At 40.3% G+C, this 25,765-nt stretch overlaps 1 protein-coding gene across 1 annotated transcript in view; it reads right to left on the bottom strand.

The window, feature by feature from the left end:
* dnaaf10 (dynein axonemal assembly factor 10) overlaps positions 1 to 25,765 on the bottom strand; it is a 222,300-nt gene that overhangs the window by 160,403 nt on the left and 36,132 nt on the right. Inside the window, exon 2 of the mRNA XM_028820267.2 lies at positions 3,989 to 4,089. Within this exon, the coding sequence (XP_028676100.1) occupies positions 3,989 to 4,089 (101 nt within the window). The remainder of the gene's footprint in view (positions 1 to 3,988; positions 4,090 to 25,765) is intronic.

The raw sequence follows: 25,765 nt of genomic DNA, 5'->3' as shown, positions 1-25,765 counted from the left end.
TAGTACGGAAGGCGCGACAAAGTACGAAAGGCGCAGGCGCCTACAACGCGCTTCTGAACTAAACGTCCACACTAAACAGCATGGTCCGGGTAATAAAAATAAACGAACTCTCCGTATTAAACGTTCGGCATCCTCACACGTAAAACCATATAGCATATGTGAATCACATTACAGTGATGCATCATTAACAGTACAACCACAGAAAACGCTTCATATTAACAGTATGTGCAATTATCCATATTACTAACGGTAGACAACGGATAACTAATGGAGTCACGGTCACAGCTCCAAAACGATCCAGCTCAACTAACGGAGCTAGAAAAACGAGCCCGCATGGATAAAATCATTAAACGTGGGCGCCTACAACGCGCATCTGAAACCGTGAAAGCAAAACTGTCTCGGCTCCAAAACCAAACAGCTCGATTAACGGAGCTAAAAAAACAAGCCCGCATGGACAAATACAATGAACATAGACGCCTACAACGCGCTTCTCAAACAATGCAACCAAAGGAGTCACGGCTCCAAAACGAAACATCTCAACTGACAGACATACAGAAACGAGCCCGCCTGAATACAATTAATGAACGCAGGCGCCTACAACGCACCTCTCAAACAGCAGAGGCAATAGATAAACGGCAAAGAAAGGAACGACAAACAGCCGCTAAACAATTCCGCCAATTAGCTGACAACGCATTCTGTAATGAGTCCACTATTAATGAACATTCATTAGGATTAATGAATATCATTTGCTGTCATTGTCATTCACTTAACTTCTCTGAAGAAACAACTGGCACTACAACTAATGAGTTTACACGTTGTTGTCAAAAGGGTCAGGTTAGACTGCCTCCTTTAGATGACTTTCCTGAATATCTACGGAAGCTTCTAACTAACAATGTACCCGAAAGTAAAAACTTTATGGACTGCATTGGATCCTACAATAGTTCATTTGCTTTTGCATCTACCGGGGTAAATATCAGGCCACCAGCTGGCAATGGCCCATACTGCTTTCGCGTATGTTGTAATTGGAACAGTGCACCCTGAACCAAATCACGAACGCAAATATGCACAAATCTACGTGTTAGATCCAGATGTCGCAATCTATCAACGAATGACCCTTCCTGAAAACAAGCAATACACACAGCTGATAATGAGAAACGTCGCTGAAGTCATAAACAGTCACCCATTAGCTAAGTCTACAAGAGTACTTACAGGATCACATTCTAACAATACTGTTTTGATTCCTACAGTTGACCTTACAAGTTCTGACCTGGAATTACCTTTTACACTTAAACGACGCCAATTTCCCATTAAACCTGCATTTGCCATGACAATCAACAAATCCCAAGGACAAACCATGGACAGAGTTGGCATATACCTCTCTGAGCCTGTACTTGGACATGGACAACTTTATGTAGCCTTCTCAAGAGTTCGGCGTTCATCTGACATTAAAGTTAAAGTTGTAGATATTCCACACCAAGGAAAACTCATTCAAGGACAACACACCATCTTTACTACAAATGTTGTGTGTAAAGAAATATTCCAATAAATCTTTCTAATGTGCCATGCTATGGGTTCTTTACTTCCTTTGTTCATCATCTACACCTTTACACTCCAATATATCTCATACATACATCAATGTATTTCGGGTTTCCCAACACCAGGGGTTGGCGAGCGAAGCGAGCAGGGGGCGCCCCCTAGTATAATTCAGAATTAATTGTTCCATCAATGAAGGCAAGCCATCCTGGCCCAAATGCAGCAAAACAGGCCCAAACCATGATACTACCACCACCATGTATCACAGATGGGATACTGTTTTTATGCTGGAATGCAGTGTTTTCCTTTCTCCAAACATAACGCTTTTCATTTAACAGTTCTATTTTGGTCTCATCCGTCCACAAAACATTCTTCCAATAGCCTTCTGGTTTGTACATGTGATCTTTAGCAAACTGCAGACGAGCAGCAATGTTTTTTTAGGAGAGCAGTGGCTTTCTCCTTGCAACCCTGCCATGCACAGCATTGTTGTTCAGTGTTCTCCTGATGGTGGACTCATGAACATTAGCCAATGAGAGAGAGGCCTTCAGTTGCTTAGAAGTTACCCTGGGGTCCTTTGTGACCTCACCGACAATCTGTCCGACTGTAGATTGGTGGAGTCCAAACTCTTTAGAGATGGTTTTGTAACCTTTTCCAGCCTGATGAGCATCAACAACTCTTTTTCTGAGGTCCTCAGAAATCTCCTTTGTTCGTGCCATGATACACTTCCACAAACATGTATTGTGAAGAGCAGACTTTGATAGATCCCCGTTATTTAAATAACACAGGGTGCCCACTCACACCTGATTGTCATCCCATTGATTGAAAACACCTGACTAATTTCACCTTCAAACTAACTGCTAATCCTAGAGGTTCACATACTTTTGCCACTCACAAATATGTAATATTCAATCATTTTCCTCAATAAATAAATGACCAAGTATAATATTTTGTCTCATTTATTTAACTGGTTTCTCTTTATCTACTTTTAGGACTTGAGTGAAATCTGATGATGTTTTCGGTCATACTTATGCAGAAATATAGAAAATTCTAAAGGGTTCACAAACTTTCATGCACAACTGTATGTATATGTATATATATATATATATATATATATATATGTATATATATATATATATATATATATATATATATATATATATATTGTGGGGGGCAGTACAATGTGTGTAATGTATTTTCATAGGTCTGAATCATAATCTGAAGTTGTGCTACGGCAGCTGGATACCTACTTGACCAAATGAAGATCTGAATATTACATTCATAAGTCTGAATCGCAATCTGATAATTTGGATGGTTACCTACCTGGTAATGCCTTGTGGTCGGTTGGCCAGTCGGCAAACATCTGCCATGTCCTCTCAGTTGCAAGAAGCAGATAAAAAATATGTGATACAGTACCTGTCAAATAATACAAAGAGTACATGCCATGTGTTTCACCCTAATTGGTACTCATCATGTGTACGCACCTTTGCTTCTCGTTACTGTACCACATATCCACAGATATGGACATGGTCCATTGGACGCACTTCTGGGACAGAAAGGAATCACAAAGAGAGGTTGGGAGCATGCCACACGCACCACATGGCAAGCCACTGAGATTGAGATTCAAGTTCAGCTGTGCAACGGGTGATACCTCAGCATCACACTGAACAGTGTGAGGTTTTTCACAGTGGCTGGAGTGCCAGTCCTGCCACCAGCCCCCAAGTTTTCTCTGCAAGTTGGAGGACCTCCTTGCAGGGCTGGATACAGATTAACGTCATACCCAAGATGGAGCAATTGCAGGTTAAGGGCCTTATTCAGGGACCCAACAGAGTAGAGTCACTTCTGCCGTTTTATGTGATTCGAACTGGCAAGCACAAATTCCTAGCAGGGACAATATCTTCCTGCAGTGCCTCCTGGTAGCAAATGGCATTGCCAAAGGCAAAGTGAATAATTAATTAACCAAACTAAATTCTCATACCATTTCTACATTAGTAATGCAAGCTAGGAGTTGGTGGAGGAGCAGATAGAGGCAAGAGCTCACCTAACAGAATGGAACAGGGGGACTAATACAAGAAAGAAAGAGAAGAAGTCAGGGATACAGGAAGGAGCATACTCTATTAATGTGTTGAGTCATTAGCTAAAGATTGTTTAGACAGGCCCAAGAAAGACAAAGTGTTTGCTAGTTTGTTTGCACTTTGTGTTACATGTTGATCTTTCTACTTTACCCTCATTTGTTAATTTAATTTTCATATAATAAATTACTATTTTTGAGACATCACTATGTGTCTTTTTGATTTCAAGAACTGCTCCTAAGCACCACTATTGTTGTCACACTGCCAATAATCTAACTCAATCTATAAATTATATAGTAAAGCACTTTTACTTCATGTTTACCATCAGAAAAGATAAAAGAATTGATTCACATATTTAATACCGGGCAAAAGAATACATCACTCACCAGACATTAAGACCACCACCAAAATCTCCAGTGGCTAAATATCTCTGTTGAAGTGATGTAAATCCAAAGGTTCCACATTTAATAGGCTTAGATTTCTCAATCTGTTAAATGAAAAACATGCCTTTGGTTAAATGAACACAAATAAAAAAGCTTAGTAGTTTCAAAAATTGCAATTTTACTACGTTTTAGTAAAAGATTTAAAATATTTGTAATATGTAATATATAAAACGCCACTTTTACAATAGAAAACGGAAAAAAAACTTTGGATTACACACATTTTGCATGCAAAATGTTGAAGTGAAAGGTGAAAAAACTTACTACAAAAACACATTTGGTAATATTGTATTGTTGCTAAATAACCAGTGCTCCAAACTGCAATTAAAATGGTCGCAAATGAGACCAAAAATAGGCTTAGTTCTTCAGTGGCGAACAAAATCATTGAAAATGTAAACCATGTATATTGTAACAGATGCAAAAGGCCATTATTTTTATTGTTGTCGGAATAGGCTCCTCCTTGGAAATCCTTGAGCCTCTTAAAGGCTGGTTTATGCACTTCATGGGTCCACACTGGGTATAAGGGATGCAAAATAAAAATGACATGAGACTTGGGAAATGTATATATGAAAACATTTCTAAGGGCATGGAGTGCCTGACACCGAGGTGAGGTATTCCAAATGGTGAACTTCAATGAGAGCCTGGTTACGCTTGTGCCAGAAAAATGAACGAAGGACTGAATATGACACAACCGATCATCAAAATGCAAGGAAACCAGGAAAAACATTTGAAATTCATCAGCCCATGATGTAGGTCCCCTGTTACGAAGATATCTGTGCAGTTGTCCATTCTGATTTGGCACAGGCACACTAAGGTGTGATTGTCATAGATCTTCTCGTGTTCATATTTCTTTGTATGCCATTTCTCTTTTGATATAACACATGTTCCATGCAAAATGCCGTCCTGCCCATCAGTACACATTATGTGCAGCCGCATGCCCACGGTTTCCTCATACACAGCGATGTCATGAAGTCTGCGTTCTAAGGTTGCAGGTGTATTCCATGTTATTGTCATTTTACCAGGGTGCTCTGTAATTTGACAGTGAACAGTAAACTTTGTTAAAATGGCATTGATAAATGGCACTTTGTTATTTGGTACTTCAGTTATTTTGACATGGGCACTATACGGTCTGTTACCAATGAACAGGAGCTCATCAAAAAGAAAAATCAGAAAATAAGATTTAGAAATTTAATAGTAATAATAATTAATAATTCCTTACTTGGCACCCAAGAACTCTGTACAAACACATTTTAAAGACAAATTGTTAAAATAAATGTACTAATCCACTTTCATGTCATACGTGGTGCCTTGTTCTTAAACATTTACTCGGGTAGCTTTTTTCTGGGGGGGGGGGGATTGTGGGGACATTTCAACAGGAAAGTTTTGTTGTGGAACTCAAACTCCACCTCTGTCATATTAGTGATTAAAACTGTGTGAATGAAATAGTTTCAATTCTATGAAACAATCCCTTTCTTATCTTATTTTCATAGCATCCTATAAATCACTTCATCCTGTATATTACAAGCAGAGTTGATCATGGCAGACTAATTAAAATCCTACACAGTGTCTTTAATAAGACTATCAGGCAGCCTTCTATTCATATCTACTGTGCCCCTCAATCCCTTCCACCAGAGGGGACACTCATTTCCACAGTTGAGTATTTGCTTAAGAAATGCGTGCCCCTGTAAGTTGCTTGCAAAATAAACACTGCATAGCTAAAATTGCTCAAAATGTATTCCAAAATAATGTAAGCAGTTTTCTATATCAATATTTAATGTGCCTCTTTATCCCACCCACTTTAAAAGACATTAATTTTCCACAGCTTAGCTTTTGTAGTGGAAATGCCCTTCTGCTTACAAAATGAACACTGGAAAGCTAAAATGGAGCTAAATCTATTTTAAAGAATCACTTTTTTCTCTACTGTGCCCTTTTGTCCTATCCACTGGAAAGGACACTTATTGCCCCAGCTGCAACGGAGCTGTAGAAATGCGTGCCCCCGTCTGTTGCATAGACAATGAACAGCTAAAATTCTTCAAAATGTATTTTAAAAGCTTGTAGAAAGTCTTCTTTATCACTTTCATATATACTGTGGCCTTCTGTCTCATCCAGTGGGGGAAACTTATTTCCACAGCTGGAGCAGAGCTGTAGAAATGCGTGCCTATTGCCTTCTTTGATTCTGTCTCAAACTGCAGCAGCTATGCAGTGCTGTTTTCTCACATTCACGGGGGTATCAGATAGACCATTAAGGAATGGAAAGTTACAGGAGTTTCTGCAGCACACTAAGGCTAGAATCACTCGCTCATCATTAAAATAAGGCGCCCTAGGATAACGCAAAGATCTCAGACAGACTGAAAACTAAAAAGCAAGGAAAGTCAGTGAGTAGTACCAATAGAGGCATTACCTTTCAGAATATCCAACTCAAAGGCATAAGTCTCAGCAACTTTAGAGACAACCTTCAATTACATGTCAAGAAAACAGTGTAGGTTACAGTCAAGGAACTGGAAAGCAAGTTTAAAAATATGAGGGGTTAATATATATCAAGAAAGCTCACAAGTGTCTGAGATTATTTGTTGCTTTTAAAACTTCTATCATTAATCATGCCCAGGTGTATCATGTATAAACGGGGTGTACACACAAAAATGTTGTGCATGCCTGTTTCCACACTTAATTTGAGATGTATAAAAACTAAACTTGACACTTTCATGACGGCTTCACACCATGTGTACACACATTTCTGCTCTGTTTTGCAAATGGATGGCATCCAGCATCAAAGCAGTTCTACGGTTTCTGTGCAGTCTCCCTTCTTTTTTAGATTCACATACATGTCATGGGCTTTATCAAATACATCGAAATTAATTGTATATCATTTACAAATTTAAAGCACTTGATTGTAAACATTCTGTAACAATATAAATGTGCATGGAATGGCCATACTATTCCAAATACCAGAGCTGGTACCGTTGTTGCTCTCAGTGCATCAATGACAATATTTTAACCCATTGCATCTGTGTGTGGTATTACAGCTGCACAGCAGCCAATCGGAAAGCTTTACAGCGAGATGTGTCAAAAGAGCAGAGGATTATTAGGGTACAGCTTCCAGCACTGGAGGACACTTATAGCACACATTGCTTCAGGAAAGCCACCAGCATCTGCATGAATTCCACTCCCCCATGCCACATCCTATTTGAACTTCTCCCATCTGGCAAATGCTTCAGAGCCTTTCCTAAACAGGCCTCAAGGCTTAAAAACACACCCTACAAATCCATCAAGTGATCCCAGTAGACCTATTTGTATTTATATTTACAATTACCTCAATGTCAAAAAGTTGTACTACAACTGTAATATTGCACAACCTGAGCCACTTTATGAACCATTTGCATCTGCATTACATGTACATCTATATTGTACTTTTGCTTTCATATTGTATATTTTTCATTTCTTTATTGTATTATTATTATTATCATCATTTTATAGGAAAATTGGATTATGGAGGAATTGCATATTGAATCTCACTGTACCATACATTGACAATAAAGGAATTCAATTCAATAGAAGAGAGCGTGTATTTACAGATGATTATGACTGGCTTCTAAGTTGATTTAGATATCCAACCGATATCTTTTTGGAGTTGTGAGCTGTATGAATACTAGGATGTATACTTGATATCATTATTATGATGAAATGCATTGAAGTATGAATAGTACATTTTACAGATAAATTGTTAATTTAAATACTGTGTACTAGTGCTGGGTGGTATACCGGTTCATACCGAAAACCGTTTTTAATTTTTGTTATGATATGGATTTTTCTTATACCGCAACACCGGTTTAAATTGCCTAAACGACGTTCGGAAAGTGGCGCAGCGGGAAACTGTTTAAGTGGGACCTTTTTCACTGCTACACTGCTAATCACAGAGTTGTTGCACGGGGGCTCTTTTTCACTGCTACACCGCTAAATAGACAGTGTAGGTATTGCGCTCTGTAAATGGACAGAGAACATTCCGAAACTGAAGCTGTAGCTGACAATAAAGTTGAACATGGTCACACAGAAGAACTTTTGCCGAAAAAAAGGAGTCACGTCCGTTGCCTGGAGATACTTTGGTTTTAAAAGGTCGGATGTGGATCATTATGTTCAAATGTGTAAATACTGTTTCTATACTACTGGATAATACTGCAAGCCAAGTTGTACTTGTTTTATTTGTTTTCAATACTGTGTAATAGTGTGACGACATGTTGACTTTATTCTCAACGTTTCCACTTTAATCTCGACGCTTATGATGAGAATAATGTCGACATGTTGACTTTATTCTTGACGTTTATGTCAAGATTAAAATCGACATGTTGACTTTATTCTCGTAATTTGTCATTAAAGTAGTACATTGTAAACTAAACTTCATCGTAAAATGAATATTTAATTTACTAGATTTTCTCAAACCCCGTCATAAGTTATATAGCACATTAAATTCTTTGTGTTAAGTGTTCCCGGAGCCATGTTAAATCGGTACGTGCTTGTTAAACTGACTTCCTCTTGTACTGAGGAGGCACCCGCAGCGATCGCTGCACAGAACACATTCACTTAATGATATTCCTGCTCTCAGAACATTTAGAATACTAAGATAAATACTTGATATCTTTTTCATGATGAAATGCATTAAAGTATGTATTAATCATGTGGGGACACGGTGGCGTGTACGTTGCACTGCTGCCTGGCAGCAAGGGGGTCTCCCTGAATTTGCATGTTTTTCTGGTGGGTTTACTCGGCATGCTTCAGTTTCCTTTCAAAGTCATGTAGGATGTGGGGTTTTGTTATGCTATATTGACCCTGCTAGTGTATGTTTTGCTCGTATTCACCCTGCGATGTGCTGGCGACTCCTGCCTTGCACACAATGTTTGCTGTGATGGGCGGAACCCTGAATGGATGGCATAATTAAAAATGTATAACAAAGATATTTTTAAAGTTCTGAACACTCCGTCGGCTAAGTTAATAACTAGTTTTAATTTCACAAAGACGTTTATCGTGTGGTGATTGGTAATGTGGAGAAAGAAAAAGGAAAGATAGGAACTGGGGTTTTGGTAGAGAGCAGGAATATCATGAAGTGAATGGATTCTGTGCGGTGATTGCTGCAGGCGCCTGTTCTTAGTGCGGAGGAAGTCGGTTTAAGAAGCGTAGTGATTAACGACTGGGTCGGGGAACACTTAACACAAAGTATTTGATGTGCTGCATTAACATATGATGGGGTTTGAGAAAATCTTGTAAATTAAACATTGATTTTAGGATGAAGTTTAGTTTACAACATTCTACTTTAAGTATAAAATAAACTATGAGAATAAAGTGGAAATGTCGACTTTAATCTTGACATAGTCAACGTGTCGAATTTATTCTCGACGTATAGTTTGTTTTTTTTCTTCTGTGTCCATATTTTTTTTTCTTCACAGTGGCCCTAATGCGCTTCCATAGGGCTATACCACAAACAGCATTATAAATGCAAGTTGCAGTTTTTATTATTTATGTATATAGCTTAGCTTGAAGCAAGGTCCATATTAATGCAGTTTGCCTAAATGATAGGTACAGTTGGTAAGATGTCATCACCAAGTTGCACTTGTTTTATTTTAATTTGGTGAATACTGTGTAATGCACCTGGGCTTGAAGCCTTGAAGTAATGGTGCAACTATCAGTAATACTATTATGTATTTTATTGTTATTATTATGTATTTTGTTGTTATGGTAAATAATACAGCATATCATTATTTGGAATACATGCATTTCATGTGTGTTCCGTGTCTACAAAGATCTGGGTAAGTGTAGGATGAAAGGAAATGCAAGAAATGCTGAACACATACCTAAAGCAAAAACGTTTTTCATGTAATACTAATAATGACATGAAGTGTATAATGTGTGAAGACTTTAGTCCAAATATCAAATGAATACTGCACTTTTATTCAAGAATATAACCAAAGAAAAAAAAAACATTTATGTATGGCTGTCAATGAGTTAAACACTTATTATTATTATTATTTGATTTGAGTCTGTAATACCAGCGTAAATTTTGGCTACTTGTAAAAGTTAGCGCTTGTTTTTTTATTATTCAGTTTTATTCTCTCTTGCCTCTCCCTCTCTGAGTTAATGGCATTTATTTCCATATTCTTTTCACAAGAGCAGCGGTGTGGCTGATGCCTGCCCAGAACTATTTGTTGTACCAGAAATCAAAGATACAATGTCTCATGACCGCTATCAGACCAGTCAAAGGCAGAACCGTAACAACAGCTTCTTCAAAGCACTCTCAAAAAAAAAACTAGATTATTCAGTATATACAGTCATGATGCAAAAATCCAGTTTAAAATCTGGTTTATGATGCAGAACCCTGGAATCAGTTTTCTTTTGTGTCCCAATCAGTCAGCTACCATTGTGCCAAATTTAGATATCACACTCATTAGCACTGGAAATGTATACCTTTTGGCACAAGGTGCCCCCTTGTTTAGAAACAGTGAGTCCCTTTTTAGAAACATTTAGTCTCTTGCACCTAAACAATTTCTCAAAACAAGTATATAAGTTGCAGTTATATATTTTTTTTAAGAAAAAATACATATTCACACAAACACTTTATATTACTCTGAAGCAGGAAGTAAATAACTTGTAACTAAGTATGTATAATTAACATACCCATCCAAACCTTTACTTTCAAAATTATTTTTCACGCCAGTTCTTGAAAGAATTTCTGTATACCAAAAAACAACCTTACGCTTTGTGCAATAGATTGGGGTTTTTGTGCTGCACTAACCCTTCTTCTTGTGCCTTTTGTTGCAACTGCACCATAAATGTTTATTTATTTTTGTTGCTGTGGCTTTTTTATTCACAACACGTTTGGGCATACCTGGTGGTGAGTTGGCTTCAATGGTGGGGGAGGATGCCGGTCAGGCCTGGTAGACCCAAACGTGTTGTGAGGGTCTGCTGGGAACGTCTGGCAGAGCCCCCTGTCAGAAGTAGCTTCAACTCCCACCTCCAGCAGAACTTCGACCACGTCCCGAGGGAGGTGGGGGAAATTGAGTCCGAATGGGCCATGATCCGTGCCTCTATTGTTGAGACGGCTGACCGAAGCAGTGGCCGTAAGGTGGTCGCTGCCTGTTGTGGCGGCAATCCCCGAACCCGTTGGTGGACACCGGCGGTGAGGGATGCTGTCAAGCTGAAGAAGAAGTCCTACCGGTCCCTTTTGTCCTGTGGGACTCTGGGGGCAGCTAATAGGTACCGGCAGGCCAAGCGGAATGCGGCTTTGGTGGTTGCTGAGGCAAAAACTCGGGCATGGGAGGAGTTTGGGGAGGCCATGGAGAACAACTTTCGGACGGCTTAGAGGAGATTCTGGTCCACCGTTCGGCGTCTCAGGAGGGGGAAGCAGTGCAGTGTCAACACTGTATATGGTGGGGATGGTGCGCTGCTGACCTCGACTCGGGACATTGTGGGTCGGTGGGGGGAATACTTTGAAGACCTCCTCAATCCCACTAACATGCCTTCCAATGAGAAAGCAGAGCCTGGGGACTCGGAGGTGGGCTCCCCCATCTCTGGGACTGAGGTCGCCGAGGTGGTCAAAAAACTCCTTGGTGGCAGGGCCCCAGGGGTGGATGAGATACGCCCGGAGTTCCTCAAGGCTCTGGATGTTGTAGGGCTGTCTTGGTTGACACGTCTCTGCAACATCGCATGGACATCAGGGACAGTGCCTCTGGATTGGCAGACCGAGGTGGTGGTCCCCCTCTTTAAGAAGGGGGACCGGAGGGTGTGTTCCAACTACAGTGGGATCACACTCCTCAGCCTCCCTGGAAAAGTCTATTCAGGGGTTCTGGAAAGGAGGGTCCGTTGGATAGTCGGACCTCAGATTCAGGAGGAACAGCGTGGTTTTCATCCTGGTCGCGGAACAGTGGACCAGCTCTACACCCTTAGCAGAATCCTGGAGGGTGCATGGGAGTTCGTCCAACCAGTCTACATGTGTTTTGTGGACTTGGAAAAGGCGTTCGACTGTATCCCTCGGGGAATCCTGTGGGGGGTGCTCCGGGAGTATGGGGTACCGGACCCCCTGATAAGGGCTGTTCGGTCCCTGTACAACTGGTGTCAGAGCTTGGTCCGCATTGCCGGCAGTAAGTCGAACCCGTTTCCAGTGAAAGTTGGACTCCGCCAGGGCTGCCCTTTGTCACCGATTCTGTTCATAACTTTTATGGACAGAATTTCTAGGCGCAGCCAGGATGTTGAGGGGGTCCAGTTTGGTGGACTCAGGATTGGGTCACTGCTTTTTTTTTTTTTTTTTTTAATATTTTTATTTTATTAATTTTCATTGTAATCATTCCATACAAACAGATCAATTTATAACCCAACAAATTTGAAAACAAATCAAACCCCACCCCTGAGAAGGAGACCTTAGCTAAAGGAAAATTTCTTTAAGCTTTTTAATAAGGCAACATTAGACAAAAGAAGGGGAGAAGTAAATATCTATATAAATAAGAGATGGAGAAGGGAGTTAAATGCAATAATAGTTATTTCTCTTATTCTAAAATAATATTGATTAAATCCTGCCATGTTTTGAAAAAATTTTGTACAGATCCTCTAACTGAAAATTTGATTTTTTCCAATTTCAAATAATATAAAACATCGGTTTCCCACTGACTTATAAGAGGAGAATTAGGATTCTTCCAATTTAACAAAATAAGTCTGCGTGCCAAGAGTGTAGTGAATGCAATTACCGTTTGCTTGTCCTTCTCCAATTCCAGTCCATCTGGAAGGACACCAAACACAGCTGTTAGTGGGTTAGGAGGGATTGTGATACTAAGGCTGTCTGAGAGGCACTTAAAAATTTTTGTCCAAAATGATGTTAGTTTGGTGCAGGCCCAGAACATGTGACCCAGCGAGGCAGGAGCTTGGTTGCAGCGCTCGCAGGTTGGATCCTGGCCTGGAAACATTTTGGACAGTTTTAAGCGAGACAGATGAGCTCGATATATAATTTTTAGTTGAATAATTCTATGCTTTGCGCATATAGAACTCGAGTGAATTCTCTGCTTTGCTACCTTCCACTCCTTTTCTGATATATTGATTAAGAGATCTTCTTCCCAATGTCCTCTTAGGTCTTTGAAAGGTAGGGACTCTAATAAGATTTTATATATTGCGGAAATAGTGTTTGTTTCCTCGGAATTGAGCAGTATTTTTTCCAGCATTGTGGAGGGTGCAAGGTGGGGGAAATCGGGCAATTTCTGTTTAACAAAATTTCTAATTTGAAGATAGTAAAAGAAATGTGTAGCTGGGAGGTTAAATTTTGAACGTAATTGTTCAAAAGATGTAAATATGTTGTCTATATAAAGATCTCTGAGCATTTTAATCCCAAAACTTTTCCAGGTATTAAAAACTGGATATACTTGCGAAGGTTGAAAGAGATGGTTCCCTTGCAGAGGTGCCACTGATAAAAGATTTTCCATCTTAAAATGCTTCCTAATTTGGTTCCATATTCTGAGTGAGTAAAGCACAATTGGGTTATTAGTATATTTGCGATAACTTTCATTTATTGGAGAGCAGAGCAGGGAATATAAAGAAGTACTACAGGATTTTACTTCTATTGCAGACCAAGCCTGGGTATGTGCATTTATTTGTGTCCAGGTTTTTATGGCTTGTATGTTTGCTGCCCAGTAATAAAACTGAAAATTAGGTAAAGCCATGCCACCTTCTGCCTGAGGTCTTTGTAGGGTCGCTCTTCGGATACGTGGGTGTTTTGAGTTCCAAATGAATGAGGTTATTATTGAATCTAACTGTTTAAAAAACGATTTATTGATATATATTGAAATGTTTTGAAATAAAAAGAGAAGTTTAGGAAGGATATTCATCTTAACAATGTTAATTCTTCCGGCTAGAGTGAGATGAAGGGTTGACCATCTATGCAAGTCTTGCTTAATTTTTTCCATACAGACGCCAAAATTTTGTTGATAAAGAGCTTTATGTTTACTTGTGATATTTACCCCTATGTATTTAAACTGATCTGCTATGGTAAAAGGTAGGGTGTCTAATCTAATATTATATGCTTGTGAGTTCACTGGAAAGAGTATACTTTTATTCAGATTAATTCTAAGACCAGATATCTTTTGAAATTCTGTTAGTGCTGTTAAAACAGCAGGGACAGTGTTTTCTGGGTCCGATATATATAAGACCATATCATCTGCATATAGAGAAATTTTCTGTTCCGGTCCTTCTCTGACAATCCCCTTTATCTGATAAGAATTTCGGCAGCGAACCGCCAGTGGTTCAATAGCGATTGCAAACAACAGTGGCGACAAGGGACATCCTTGTCTGGTACCACGTTCTAGTTTAAAGTAGTCTGAGCAAATTTTATTAATACAAACTGAAGCTTCTGGACTGGTATACAGTAGTTTTATCCAAGCACAAATATTCGGGCCACTGCTTTTTGCCGATGATGTCCTGTTTGCTTCATCAGGCCGTGATCTTCAACTCTCTCTGGATCGGTTCGCAGCTGAATGTGAAGCGGCTGGGATGGGAATCAGCACCTCCAAATCTGAGACCATGGTCCTCAGCTGGAAAAGGGTGGAGTGCACTCTCAGGGTTGGGAGCGAGATCCTGCCTCAAGTGGAGGAGTTCAAGTATCTTGGGGTCTTGTTCACAAGTGAGGGAAGAATGGAGCGTGAGATTGACAGGCGGATCGGTGCAGCGTCTGCAGTGATGCGGGCTCTGCATCAGTCTGTCGTGGTGAAAAAGGAGCTGAGCCGTAAAGCAAAGCTTTCAATTTACCAGTCGATTTATGTTCCTACCCTCACCTATGGTCATGAGCTATGGGTAGTGACCGAAAGAACGAGATCACGAATACAAGCGGCTGAAATGAGTTTCCTCCGCAGGGTGTCTGGGCTCTCCCTTAAAGATAGGGTGAGAAGCCCTGTCATCTGGGAGGGGCTCAGAGTAGAGCCGCTGCTCCTCTGCATCGAGAGAAGTCATCTGATCAGGATGCTTCCTGGACACCTCCCTGGTGAGGTGTTCCGGGCATGTCCAACCGGGAGGAGGCCCCGGGGAAGACCCAGGACACGCTGGAGGGACTATGTCTCCCGGCTGGCCTGGGAACGTCTCGGGATTCTTCTGGAAGAGCTAGAAGAAGTGGCCAGGGAGAGGAAAGTCTGGGTGTCTCTGCTCAAGCTGCTGCCCCTGTGACCTGACCTCGAATAAGCGGAAGAGGATGGATGGATGGCTTTTTTATTTGTCATTTTGCACAGACATGTCTTGCTATATGGTTGTGAGACACAGACGCTATCCAGTCACCTGAGGACTCCTTCGATACTGTGTCTCTTTGGAGAATTCTTGGGTACCACTAGATTGACTTTGTGTCGAATGAGTGGTTGCTCACAGAGTCCGGAATGAGGCACATTACCTGCATTGTGAGGGAGTGTCAGTTACGGCACTATGGCCACGTGGAGCAATTCCCAAAGGATGATCTGGCTCGGTGGATCCACATTGTTGAGGACCTGAGAGGCTGGACCAGGCCAAGAGCACACACAAGTAAAGCCTGGTTGAGGCAGATAGATGGTCATTCCTGGGGGGTGGGACTGGACTACGTGTCTACGTGTTGTCAACCCCGATCACGAGCGGTTTCGTCATGTGGTGAGTGTGGCAAAACGCTGTACCAGTGCATGCTCCCAAACTTGACATGATCTGGCTTTTTAATTACTTTATTCCAGAAATTAAACGTAAAGTACTGTACATTGTAAAAGACAACATACATAATCTGGTATCCTGACAAGGATTGGCCCCATTCCCTTAACCGGCCGGGGGCCAATATAATGGAGAGATCAAGGGAGACGCTCTGTTTCAAAGCTGTATGCTCACCCAAACTGCTAGATGGCAGCATCCCTTGGGTTCATTACCCATTCAGATGCCTGCAGGGAATGCTGGAAACTGTAGTCCAGTGGGGCAGCCTTGCTTGGGTCCGTGGGTGCCGCTAGAGGGAGTTGCAGGGAGTTATGCTCCCTACTTTATGGGACTTCCATCGGGGTATGTCCAAGCACTGGAAGTACTCCTGGATCCAAGATTAAAGAGCCATTCAACCTCATCCAGGAGAGTTGGAGTCTGGTGTAAAGGATGGACAAATCTCGCCTGGGAGGTGTGGAGGAGACAAAGAGAGAGAATTCTGCCAAGCTGCGTTTATGCAACTGTTGAACCTTTTTGTAAGGTATTGGTGAAAATAAACCTTCTGTATTATTCTGGGACTTGCGTCTGTGCAGTTGGGGTGCTGCAAAGCCCCTAAGTGGCCACAAAATACATACATTTTCATACCAGCTTCATCAAGTGCTTCACGTAAAACTTCAAGAGGCACAAGTACAGCATAACAATTACTCATTGGTATGCTAAGAAATGCTGCTGGTGTACTCCAAGATGAAACTGAAAGAGCACTATACAGAAATCTAGCATAGGGAGGCAGATAGCCTTTGGGGATGGTAATTGAACCTACTATGTTTGAACTGTAAAACTGCACACCACAATGCTTCAACATCATAATAAAAAGTGCTTACAAATTAAGCGTAACCTTGAGTTTTTTTTTTTGACATGGTCGTCTCAATAAAATCAAAATTTTCCTCCGAATCTAACTCAAGCTTTGAGTATAATGATGTGTAACAGTGTTTAAAGATGAGCTGTTACTAGTGCTGGGCGGTATACCGGTTCATACCGAAAACCGTTTATTTTTTTTATGATATGGATTTTTCTTATACCGCAACACCAGTTTAAATTGCCTAAATGACGTTCGGAACATGGCGGGAAACTGTTCAAGTGGGGACCTTTTTCACTGCTACACCGCTAAACACAGATTTGTTGCACTAGGGCTCTTTTTCACTGCTACACCACCAAATAGTGGGCGGTAGCATAGGTATGCCGCGCGGTGAAAATGGACAGAGAGCATTCCGAAACTGAACTAAAAGTAAAGTTGAACATGATGAACAGAAGAACTTTTGCCGAAAAAAAGGAGTCACGTCCGTTGCCTGGAGATACTTTAGTTTTAAAAGGTCAGATGTGTAAATACTGTTTCTATACTACTAGATAATACTGCAAGCCAAGTTGTACTTGTTTTTGTACTTGCTAGTGTATATGTTTTGCTTGTATTCCTCCTGCTATGTGCTGGTGACTCGTTTGGAGATGGGCGCAACTCTGAATGTATGGCATAATTAAACATGTATAACGAAGATATTTTTAAAGTTCTGAACAATCCGTTGGCTAAGTTAATAACTAGTTTTAATTTCACAAAGACGTTTATCGTGTGGTGATTGGTAATGTGGAGAAAGAAAAAGAAAAGATAGGAATTGGGGTTTTGGTAGAGAGCAGGAATATCATGAAGTGAATGGATTCTGTGCGGCAATTGCTGCAGGTGCCTGCTCTTAGTGCGGAGGAAGTCAGTTTAAGAAGCATAGTGATTAACGACTGGGTCGGGGAACACTTAACACAAAGTATTTGATGTGCTGCATTAACTTGTGACGGGGTTTGAGAAAATCTAGTAAATTAAACATTGATTTTAGGATGAAGTTTAGTTTACAACATTCTACTTTAATTATAAAATAAACTGAGAATAAAGTGGAAATGTCGACTTTAATCTTGACATAGTCAACGTGTCGAATTTATTCTCGACGTAGAGTTTTTTTTTTTTTTCTGTGTCCATTTTTTTTTTTCTTCACAGTGGCCCTAATGCGCTTCCATAGGGCTATACCACAAACAGCATTATAAATGCAAGTTGCAGTTTTTATTATTTATATATATAGCTTAGCTTGAAGCAAGGTCCATATTAATGCCTTGAAGTAATGGTGCAACTATCAGTAATACTATTATGTATTTTATTGTTATTATTTATTAGTTTAAATATTATGCAGTTTAATGATGGTAAAATTGTTTAAAAAGTCACTTTAACGTGTCAGTGGACAGAGATTATTAACATTAACAGAAAGTATAGTTGGTTTACAAAAAATATTTACTATTTATTCCTTTTCTAAGACGTGTTCAGTGCAATCCAACTTTTGACAACCACCTCTGGATATTTTACTAAGTCTAAATGCCTCTTTGGATGGTTGAAAATATGTTGTCAAAATCATAGTTTAAGCTTTTGCAAAATTTGTTCAATTAAAGGTTCTATATTTTGACTGCATCTGTCATGCAATGTGATTCCTTCTCTTTAGTGCCACCCCCTTGAAAACTATCACTTTATGGGGCCATGCAAGTCTGGATTAATACTTGTGTGCACATTAAAATGTCTTTTTGTACAATGTACAATTCTCATAACAGTCGAATAGGTTATTCTTAGCCAGTCTACTGCAGTAATTTTAGTGGAAAATGTGGTTAACATCCACTCATGCATGGGGGAAAAAAATACCGTCTAATACCGTGAAACAGGCAGAATTTAGAAAAATACCGTGATATAGAATTTTGGTCATACCGCCCACCTCTACTGTGTACTGTTAAACAATAAACATATGGGGGCACGGCAGCACAGCAGTAACGATAAGCTGGCATCATGTCGAGGGGTTGTTCTTGCCTCACGTTCTATGCTTGCTGGGAACGATGCAGTGCTGTTGTGTGCTGTTACACACAACAACATATTTGCTGCCATTTACGGAAACAGCTGTGATATGTATTACAATTGACCAATTATAGACAACTATACATCATTAGAATGTTCTGAACCTCAGCATATTTAATAATAAAAAAGAGACTAGACAACATGGAAACTTGTGATTTATTTGAAAGAAGACACCCTTTGTATGTAAAAACACCATTACTGCTTTGAATGCAGAGGACAGAAAGATATGGAAGAAGATGATCCGCTGTGGCAACAGGAGCAGCCGAAAGAAGAAGAAGAAGAAGACGACTGCTTTTGATTTACTTGTGGTTTTATTGCAACATACACAAACAAGTTTGAAATATGGTGATGCCCCACCATGGGACACCTTGTACATAAGTGACTAAACATTTTGCCAATGTAATAAAGTTACCCTCTTAAAATTCAATATAAATTGAGTAATTAAACACTTTTGCCAATATACTAAAGTTAACCTCTTAAAATTCAATATAAATCAACAGTTTACTGCTCATGTATTTACTGCAAATACAAACCATATACAACATTTTTTTGAATCTTTACAAAAAAAATACAAAAGATTTCCTTTTGATATCATCCTTCTGATTCCTACTGTAGTATTTAAAGAAAGCAAACAAAATTAAGACTTAAAGAACACAAATCTCACCTAAATTATAATAATAAAAATTTTAATAAATGCCACAATACTACAAAACAGTAACTGTAATAGCAGAGATAAGGTGAAAAAGTCAATGGTCCTACAAAAGAAAAAAAATAGTTTCTAATTAAAAACATGTTGACTTTCAAAACTAAATCAAGCATAATAAAATTTTGCATGCAAAACTCAATATTCACACTTTGTCTGTGCAGGTCTGCTGTTCTTGAATCTTAAGCCATGCAGAATTATATGCTACTAGGGGGCTTCGCTCGCCAACCCCCGTTTGCTGTTTATGTCTTTGAATTGTTGGTATTTCATTAGTTTCACTTTTATTTGTGAACCTCTGTAAAAACAATATTTGGTATCTTTCAAGTCCCAATGTGCTGAATCTTTTAAATGAGGTCCGTTTGATGTGTTTCATGACTTTGTACCAATTATTCAGGATTGGTTTCTCTGTTTAGCATTTCAGCACAGACCAAACAATCCACATCATCAGCGGTCAATAATTTCTTTTGCAAAGTAACCAATAAATGCATGTGTGGTATTTCTCTTTCTTTGCGCTAATGCAATGTTTACTTTGGTTGTCTTGACACTGTCGTTTATTTCTGCTTTCATATTCTGTATCTTGCTCTGCATGTGTTTCGTGCCTACGTTTTTTTTTAAGCTTTTGCATTGGTTTTGAATTTGGAGCCTGCATTGTTTTGAACCCGTGCTTGCCCTGCTTCTGCGGTTTGAGACGCGCGTTGTAGGCGTCCATGTTCATTGCATGTGTCTATGCGGGCTTGTTTCTGTAGCTCCGTTAGTGGAGCTGTATGGTTTTGGAGCCGAGATAGTTATGCTTCCACGGTTTCAGACGCGCATTGTAGGCGCCTACGTGTATTGTGGAGCTGTACAGTTTTGGAGACGTGATTGTGACTCCAGTAGTTCTCCGTTGTGTACCGTTAGTAATAACCTCTTTATGACGTTTTACTTTGTTTTCTACTCTGTCTTTCATTTCTGACCTCGCTTTATCCTGCTTTTGTTTCACTGACACCTGGTCCGTGGTGATTATATTTTCCTTTTTTCGAGTAATAATTTCCATTTGTTTGCGATGCGGTGATCTTTACCGTACTGTTAATAATGCATCACTGTAATGTGATTCACCTATGCTGTATAGTTTGGACGTGTGAGGATGACGTATGTTTAATACGGACCGTTCGTCTGTGTCACTCTGGGGCCCCCCACTGTTAATACGGTGCATTGTGGACCACTGCGGACTCCGTAGTGTTTCCCGTTTCACTTTGTATCTCGGTTAGTCGAGCTCTTTCTTTTTGGAGCCGTGTCTGCCTAGTTTGCGGCATTTCAGACGCACGTTGTAGGCACCTGCGTTCATTAACTCTTTTAGGGCAAATTTTTTTTGTTTCTTTTCTCCCAGGGCTGAATATTTTTCCAAAAACTAACATTTTTTAAAAAGAACACAAAGCAATTGTTTAACACATCAAATCAACAAAAAAATTTACTTTTGACAAATGTTACTGTCTTGCATGTTGTATGAGCCTGCATACTCTATGATTTCACATACATATCACATACATTTTACACAGCAAAGTCTGATCTCGCTCAAAGCAGCCAATTTCAGTCATTGCCACATTGCACTCTTTACAATATGTGTTGCTTTGGTGCCTATTTTTCAATTGTCTGTTGCTGCACTTTCTAACATATATTGTTAGTGTGTACTGTAGAGAGACAAGTCACCCATTTGCCATCGTGCCATGCCACTGCCACCAAGTTTTCTGCCTGCATGAAAACCGTATTGTCACCTCTTTTCATCTTCTGAAACTTTATGAACTTTATGTATGGCATTATAGCCTGGCTCACCCCATGGGATTTGCTTCTGTTTATTACAGAAGTGAATAAAACTTTGCAGCAGCACGTACCTAAGCCACCAGGGGACAAAACACGTTTGGACCAATGCTCCCTGAAGTTATATCACCAGTTCTGTCCCATCTCTATTTGTAATGCCACAGCGCGCTTCATCTCGTCTTTCGTTGTGGGTTTCCACTTTGAAAAAATGAGAATGCGATGAAAACGCAGCCCGCGATTCAAAAAAAAATCTCTGCCTACCTGTTTGTCTCGTCTGACAATAGCTGAAAAGCAGCATCAGGAGAGAGCAGCCTGAAGTACAGCAGCTGGTGATTGTCGTGTCCAACAGCAAGCCATGCCGTCTTGTAAACTCCGGTAGCCAGATCAGCTCTCAACGGATCAATGTATGTGTATTTATCCCATGCGAACTCTGCCGTAGATGCATCGGCTGCGCGAAGGCACTCAACTGGCAGCAGATCCGCTGGCGCGGCATTGGCTGGTGTCTGATCAGCTGATGCCTGCTTCTAACTCTCTTGCTCGATCTCCTGATCACTGCCAATAAAGTCCGATTCTGAAAAATCAAGAGTCCGACTCCGCGATAATGCGCAAAACATCGCCTGCCGAGTGTTTTCTTTTCTGCACTTGCTTCGCTGCCTTTTCACATGTCGGTGCCATCTTGCCTTTGTTTACATTTCGCAACTCACGCACACGCAATGTTTATTTGCCGAGTCAACGAGTCTAGCATTCCTCCAAGCACAGAGGGAATGCCTGTGACGTGACAGTGAGATTTGTCACCATTAACAGCTGATTGTCGCCCCCTATCCCTGGATGTCGACTTGACATTCGCCTTCAACCCCTCCTGTTGACAAAAGTCGACATCCGCCCTAAAAGAGTTAATTATATCCAGGCAGGCGTGTGTTTGTATCTCGGTCACTCGAGCTGTTTCGTTTTGAACCCGTGCCTGCTTTGCCTCCGCAGTTTGAGACGCGCGTTGTAGGTGTCTACGTTCATTAGATCTGTCCACACGGGCTCGTTGTTGTAGCTGTGTTAGTTGTTGAGCTGTTTGGTTTTGGAGCCGAGACAGTTTTGCTTCCGCGGTTTCAGACGCGTGTCCGTACCATCTCGGGTTTGATGTATGAGCCTTTGTGGACTCCGTAGTGTGTCCCGTTTCACTCTGGGGCGGGGCGTTGACTGCTCTTGTTTTACTATGTCCCCTGCGTCCATGGGTATGTACCTGCTTCCATATTACTTATCTCCCGTTTCACGGTTCGGGGATTTGTGTGGCGCCTGCGCACGTTCGTAGTCTCTCCCGTTTCACTCTGGGGAGGGGGGCTTTGTGTGGCGCCTGCGCACTATGTCTCCTGTGTCCACGGGCATGTACCTGCATCCATATCCAGTTTACCATTCTCGGTTAGTAATATAGATACAAGGGTTGTCTGGGTTCCACGCGGAATCACTTGAAATAAGTAGCCAAGGATTTTTTTTTTCTATTTTTCTCATGTACTTTGATACTTTTTTTTCCAAGTATTCACCGCCAACATCAGTGCATTTTTGGGCTCTTCTGACCCACGCCGTAAAACACTCGCGAAAGGCTGTCTTTGGGAGGTTTTCCAGCTGTTCTTTGACAGCTGCAATCAGTTCCTCTCGAGTTTCGAAGTTGTGGCCTCGCAGGGGTTCTGTCACCTTCGGGAAGAGCCAAAAGTCACATGGTGCAAGATCAGGCGAGTAGGGTGGTGGGTTCAAAACTTTGACACTACTGTCTTCAATGAAATGTTTCGTCGCATTAGCCATGTGGGCTGGCGCATTGTCATGATGCAAAAAGTGCCTTCGCAAGTTCTTGGACCGGCCTCTAGCCATCGCAGAAAAAATGTCAGGCAGGCACTGAGTGGTGTACCACTCAGAGGTCACAGTTTTCCTCTCCATCAGCGGAATTGACGCGACAATGCCATCAATGTTGAAAAAGATGGCAAACATGGTGCGTTCCACCGAGCGGATTAAACCATCAGAAAAGTCGTAAAAAATCACTTTCGAAAGTCACGCACGCACGGAGTCAGGAGCTTCGCCGCTAGCACCGGCTGCGCACTCTCAATTCGTTTGCTTCTTGTGTTTATTCTGAAGGAAGAGAGGGAGCAAAACATCTGAACAAAAACATGCAACCACTTGAATAATCCCTCTACACAGCATAACAGGTTTCAACAGGCTGACACTCAACACACGATAAAATTCCGTGCGGAACCCAGACAACCCTCGTATATCTGCTCTGTGAAGCCAATCCCTAAATCCTTACAACCTTGCAAATCTTTAACCAACATCCAGAGCAAGTTGCCAAGAATCTGTTAATTGTATAATTACAAGATATCTTGTAAATATTTCATCAAAATTTCTAAACTGTCACTGAAATATGTTCCCTTTCTTTCTCCTGTAAGCCACAAATCTTAAGATTACACAGGTGTGTATATCTCTCAAAATCATGAGCACTTCCTTTAAGGTCAATATTTTGTTTTATCATCAAGTGAAAGAAATCTCTTTATCCATATTAGCCAGCTTACTTTTACATTCTTTAATTTCTACTACTTTCAGTTGAACTGCTTTAGCTACAGTATGTTTGACACACGTTGTGCAATTTTATTTTAGTTGAGAGCCAAAGTGCGAGTGCTTCAGCAACAGAACCATAAAAAGCTTTAACTAGACATCTCCTAATATTTCAATTTAATATTGAAAAAATAAGTAGTAAAGGTATTTATTCTAAAATGTCAGCAAGAAAAAAACTGAAATATTTGGAAGAAAAGTAGTGAACGCACAAATTAACTTGTAATGTTTGGTGTGCCTGATTTGCCATCTTGCCTGGAACTTTAGAAAATTATTGTAAAATGAATTTAATGTTTTCTGTTTCTGTTGCTACAGTTGGAAAAAGAGGTAGCCAGCTGAAGAAGCACTTAGAGAAACATAGTAATCCATGTACTTCCTAACTCATTTATGTGGATTATAAAGAATTTAAGTTGCTCCAATGGTTTAGACAGATTATGAGAAAACTTATAAATTACTGATTAAACTTAAGTTGTAGTTTACTATGTTCTTTGAGTTACAATCATTCTGAAAATGCACCCTGAACTTGAAATACAGTATATGATGCACTGAGACTAAAAATGGAAACAATTCAAACACATCTCCATACAATTGGAAAAGAAAGATTTTAACTAATGGACAAAAAGAAGCTTATTTGAAAAGGTTTGCCAGAATGTGCTTGTTTTTAACATTTTCTATTAAGATATAAAAGTGAAGTACTTTAAAACCATGGTAAACATTAAAATATCACCAGACACAACTGACTTAAAAACTACCCCCTCCTTCAAGAATGAATATGAGGCATGAAGCCATCCGCAATAGACAATGGGACAGGGGACCTCACACGTATGTTGGAAGATTGGCAGTGCTAACAACAGTTGTAGTAGGTACACACTGATGCAAGATTCAAATGGCTATTTGGCTTTTCAAAGTAAAACATACATCACATACAATAGTAGAATAGTATGTTGAAAATTATAATGCTGCATCACAGTTATAAATTTATCAAGTTATTGTTATTGTTGTTGATGTGTGCTCCAGCCGTTTGTTGACAGCTAGTGAGATAGAACATAAACACTCATGTAGCATGAAATCAAGTGAAAATAACTCAATAAAGGTCATACACATACATTTAATTCTGCATGTCTTGAGGGATGAATTTAATCCACCCAGTTTAGGGTCACAGGGAGGCCGCGATTATCACAGCAGCACAGAGTATAAGGCAAGGAGCAAACATGGTATGCCTGCCTTTTCCAGGACACAACCACACAACCAAGCAGAAGAGTGTGCTGTGTGCAGCCTAGTAACAGAAACATATACAAAAAAGGTATCAGTGTAGATTCATCTAGATTCAGTGCAGCTATTTGCTAAAGATATTTTGAAACACTGTGCCTTTGTGGTGCAGCTGCCAGTATTCATACTGCAAATATTCGAGGGTTTGTGTTTGAGGATGGAAAAAGAAGAGATGGATGTTATTTACTTCACTGCACATGAATGACTAAGCGTATTTATAAAACACAAGAAAATTAACAAATTTAGCAGTATTTCTGGTCATTTAATGAAGGCTCCTATGTGGACTTAAGATTCAATAACAAATACTGGTCATTTGAATATGCAGTTTTCATGCAAAATAAGAAAAAGTAATGCACAGATTGTAACACACTATATTTTTTAACAGTTACAGGTGGAATACTGTTATAAGAAAACTCACGGGACCAAAAAAAACATTCCGTTATAACAGAAATTTCATTATAATGAATATGGGGAAAATTACGTATAGTATTGTGACCAGGGCCCCAGGCAATTCGCCCTGTCGAACGGCAGTGACACAAGGACAGCTCTGTAGCTGCTCTGCCGTGTCAGGTAAACAGTAAACCAAGGGCAAAACAATTGGCTGTCCTCTGCAGGATTAGGGTTGCCACGTACTGTGCTTGTCCCACAGTATTTAACATTTCACACCAGATTTTCATCCGCTCGTCCTCACACTCTCCTGATATGTCTTTGCCAGACAGATTGTCAGTGATTCCAAAGCACCTGTGTTCTTCTAATCTGAAGATGGGAGCTAAAGCAGGACAATCTC

This window comes from Erpetoichthys calabaricus, chromosome 15 (assembly GCF_900747795.2).
Source record: "Erpetoichthys calabaricus chromosome 15, fErpCal1.3, whole genome shotgun sequence".
Taxonomy (NCBI): domain Eukaryota; kingdom Metazoa; phylum Chordata; class Cladistia; order Polypteriformes; family Polypteridae; genus Erpetoichthys; species Erpetoichthys calabaricus.
Note: the sequence above shows the minus strand (reverse complement) of the source record. Positions and strands in the feature narration are given on the sequence as shown.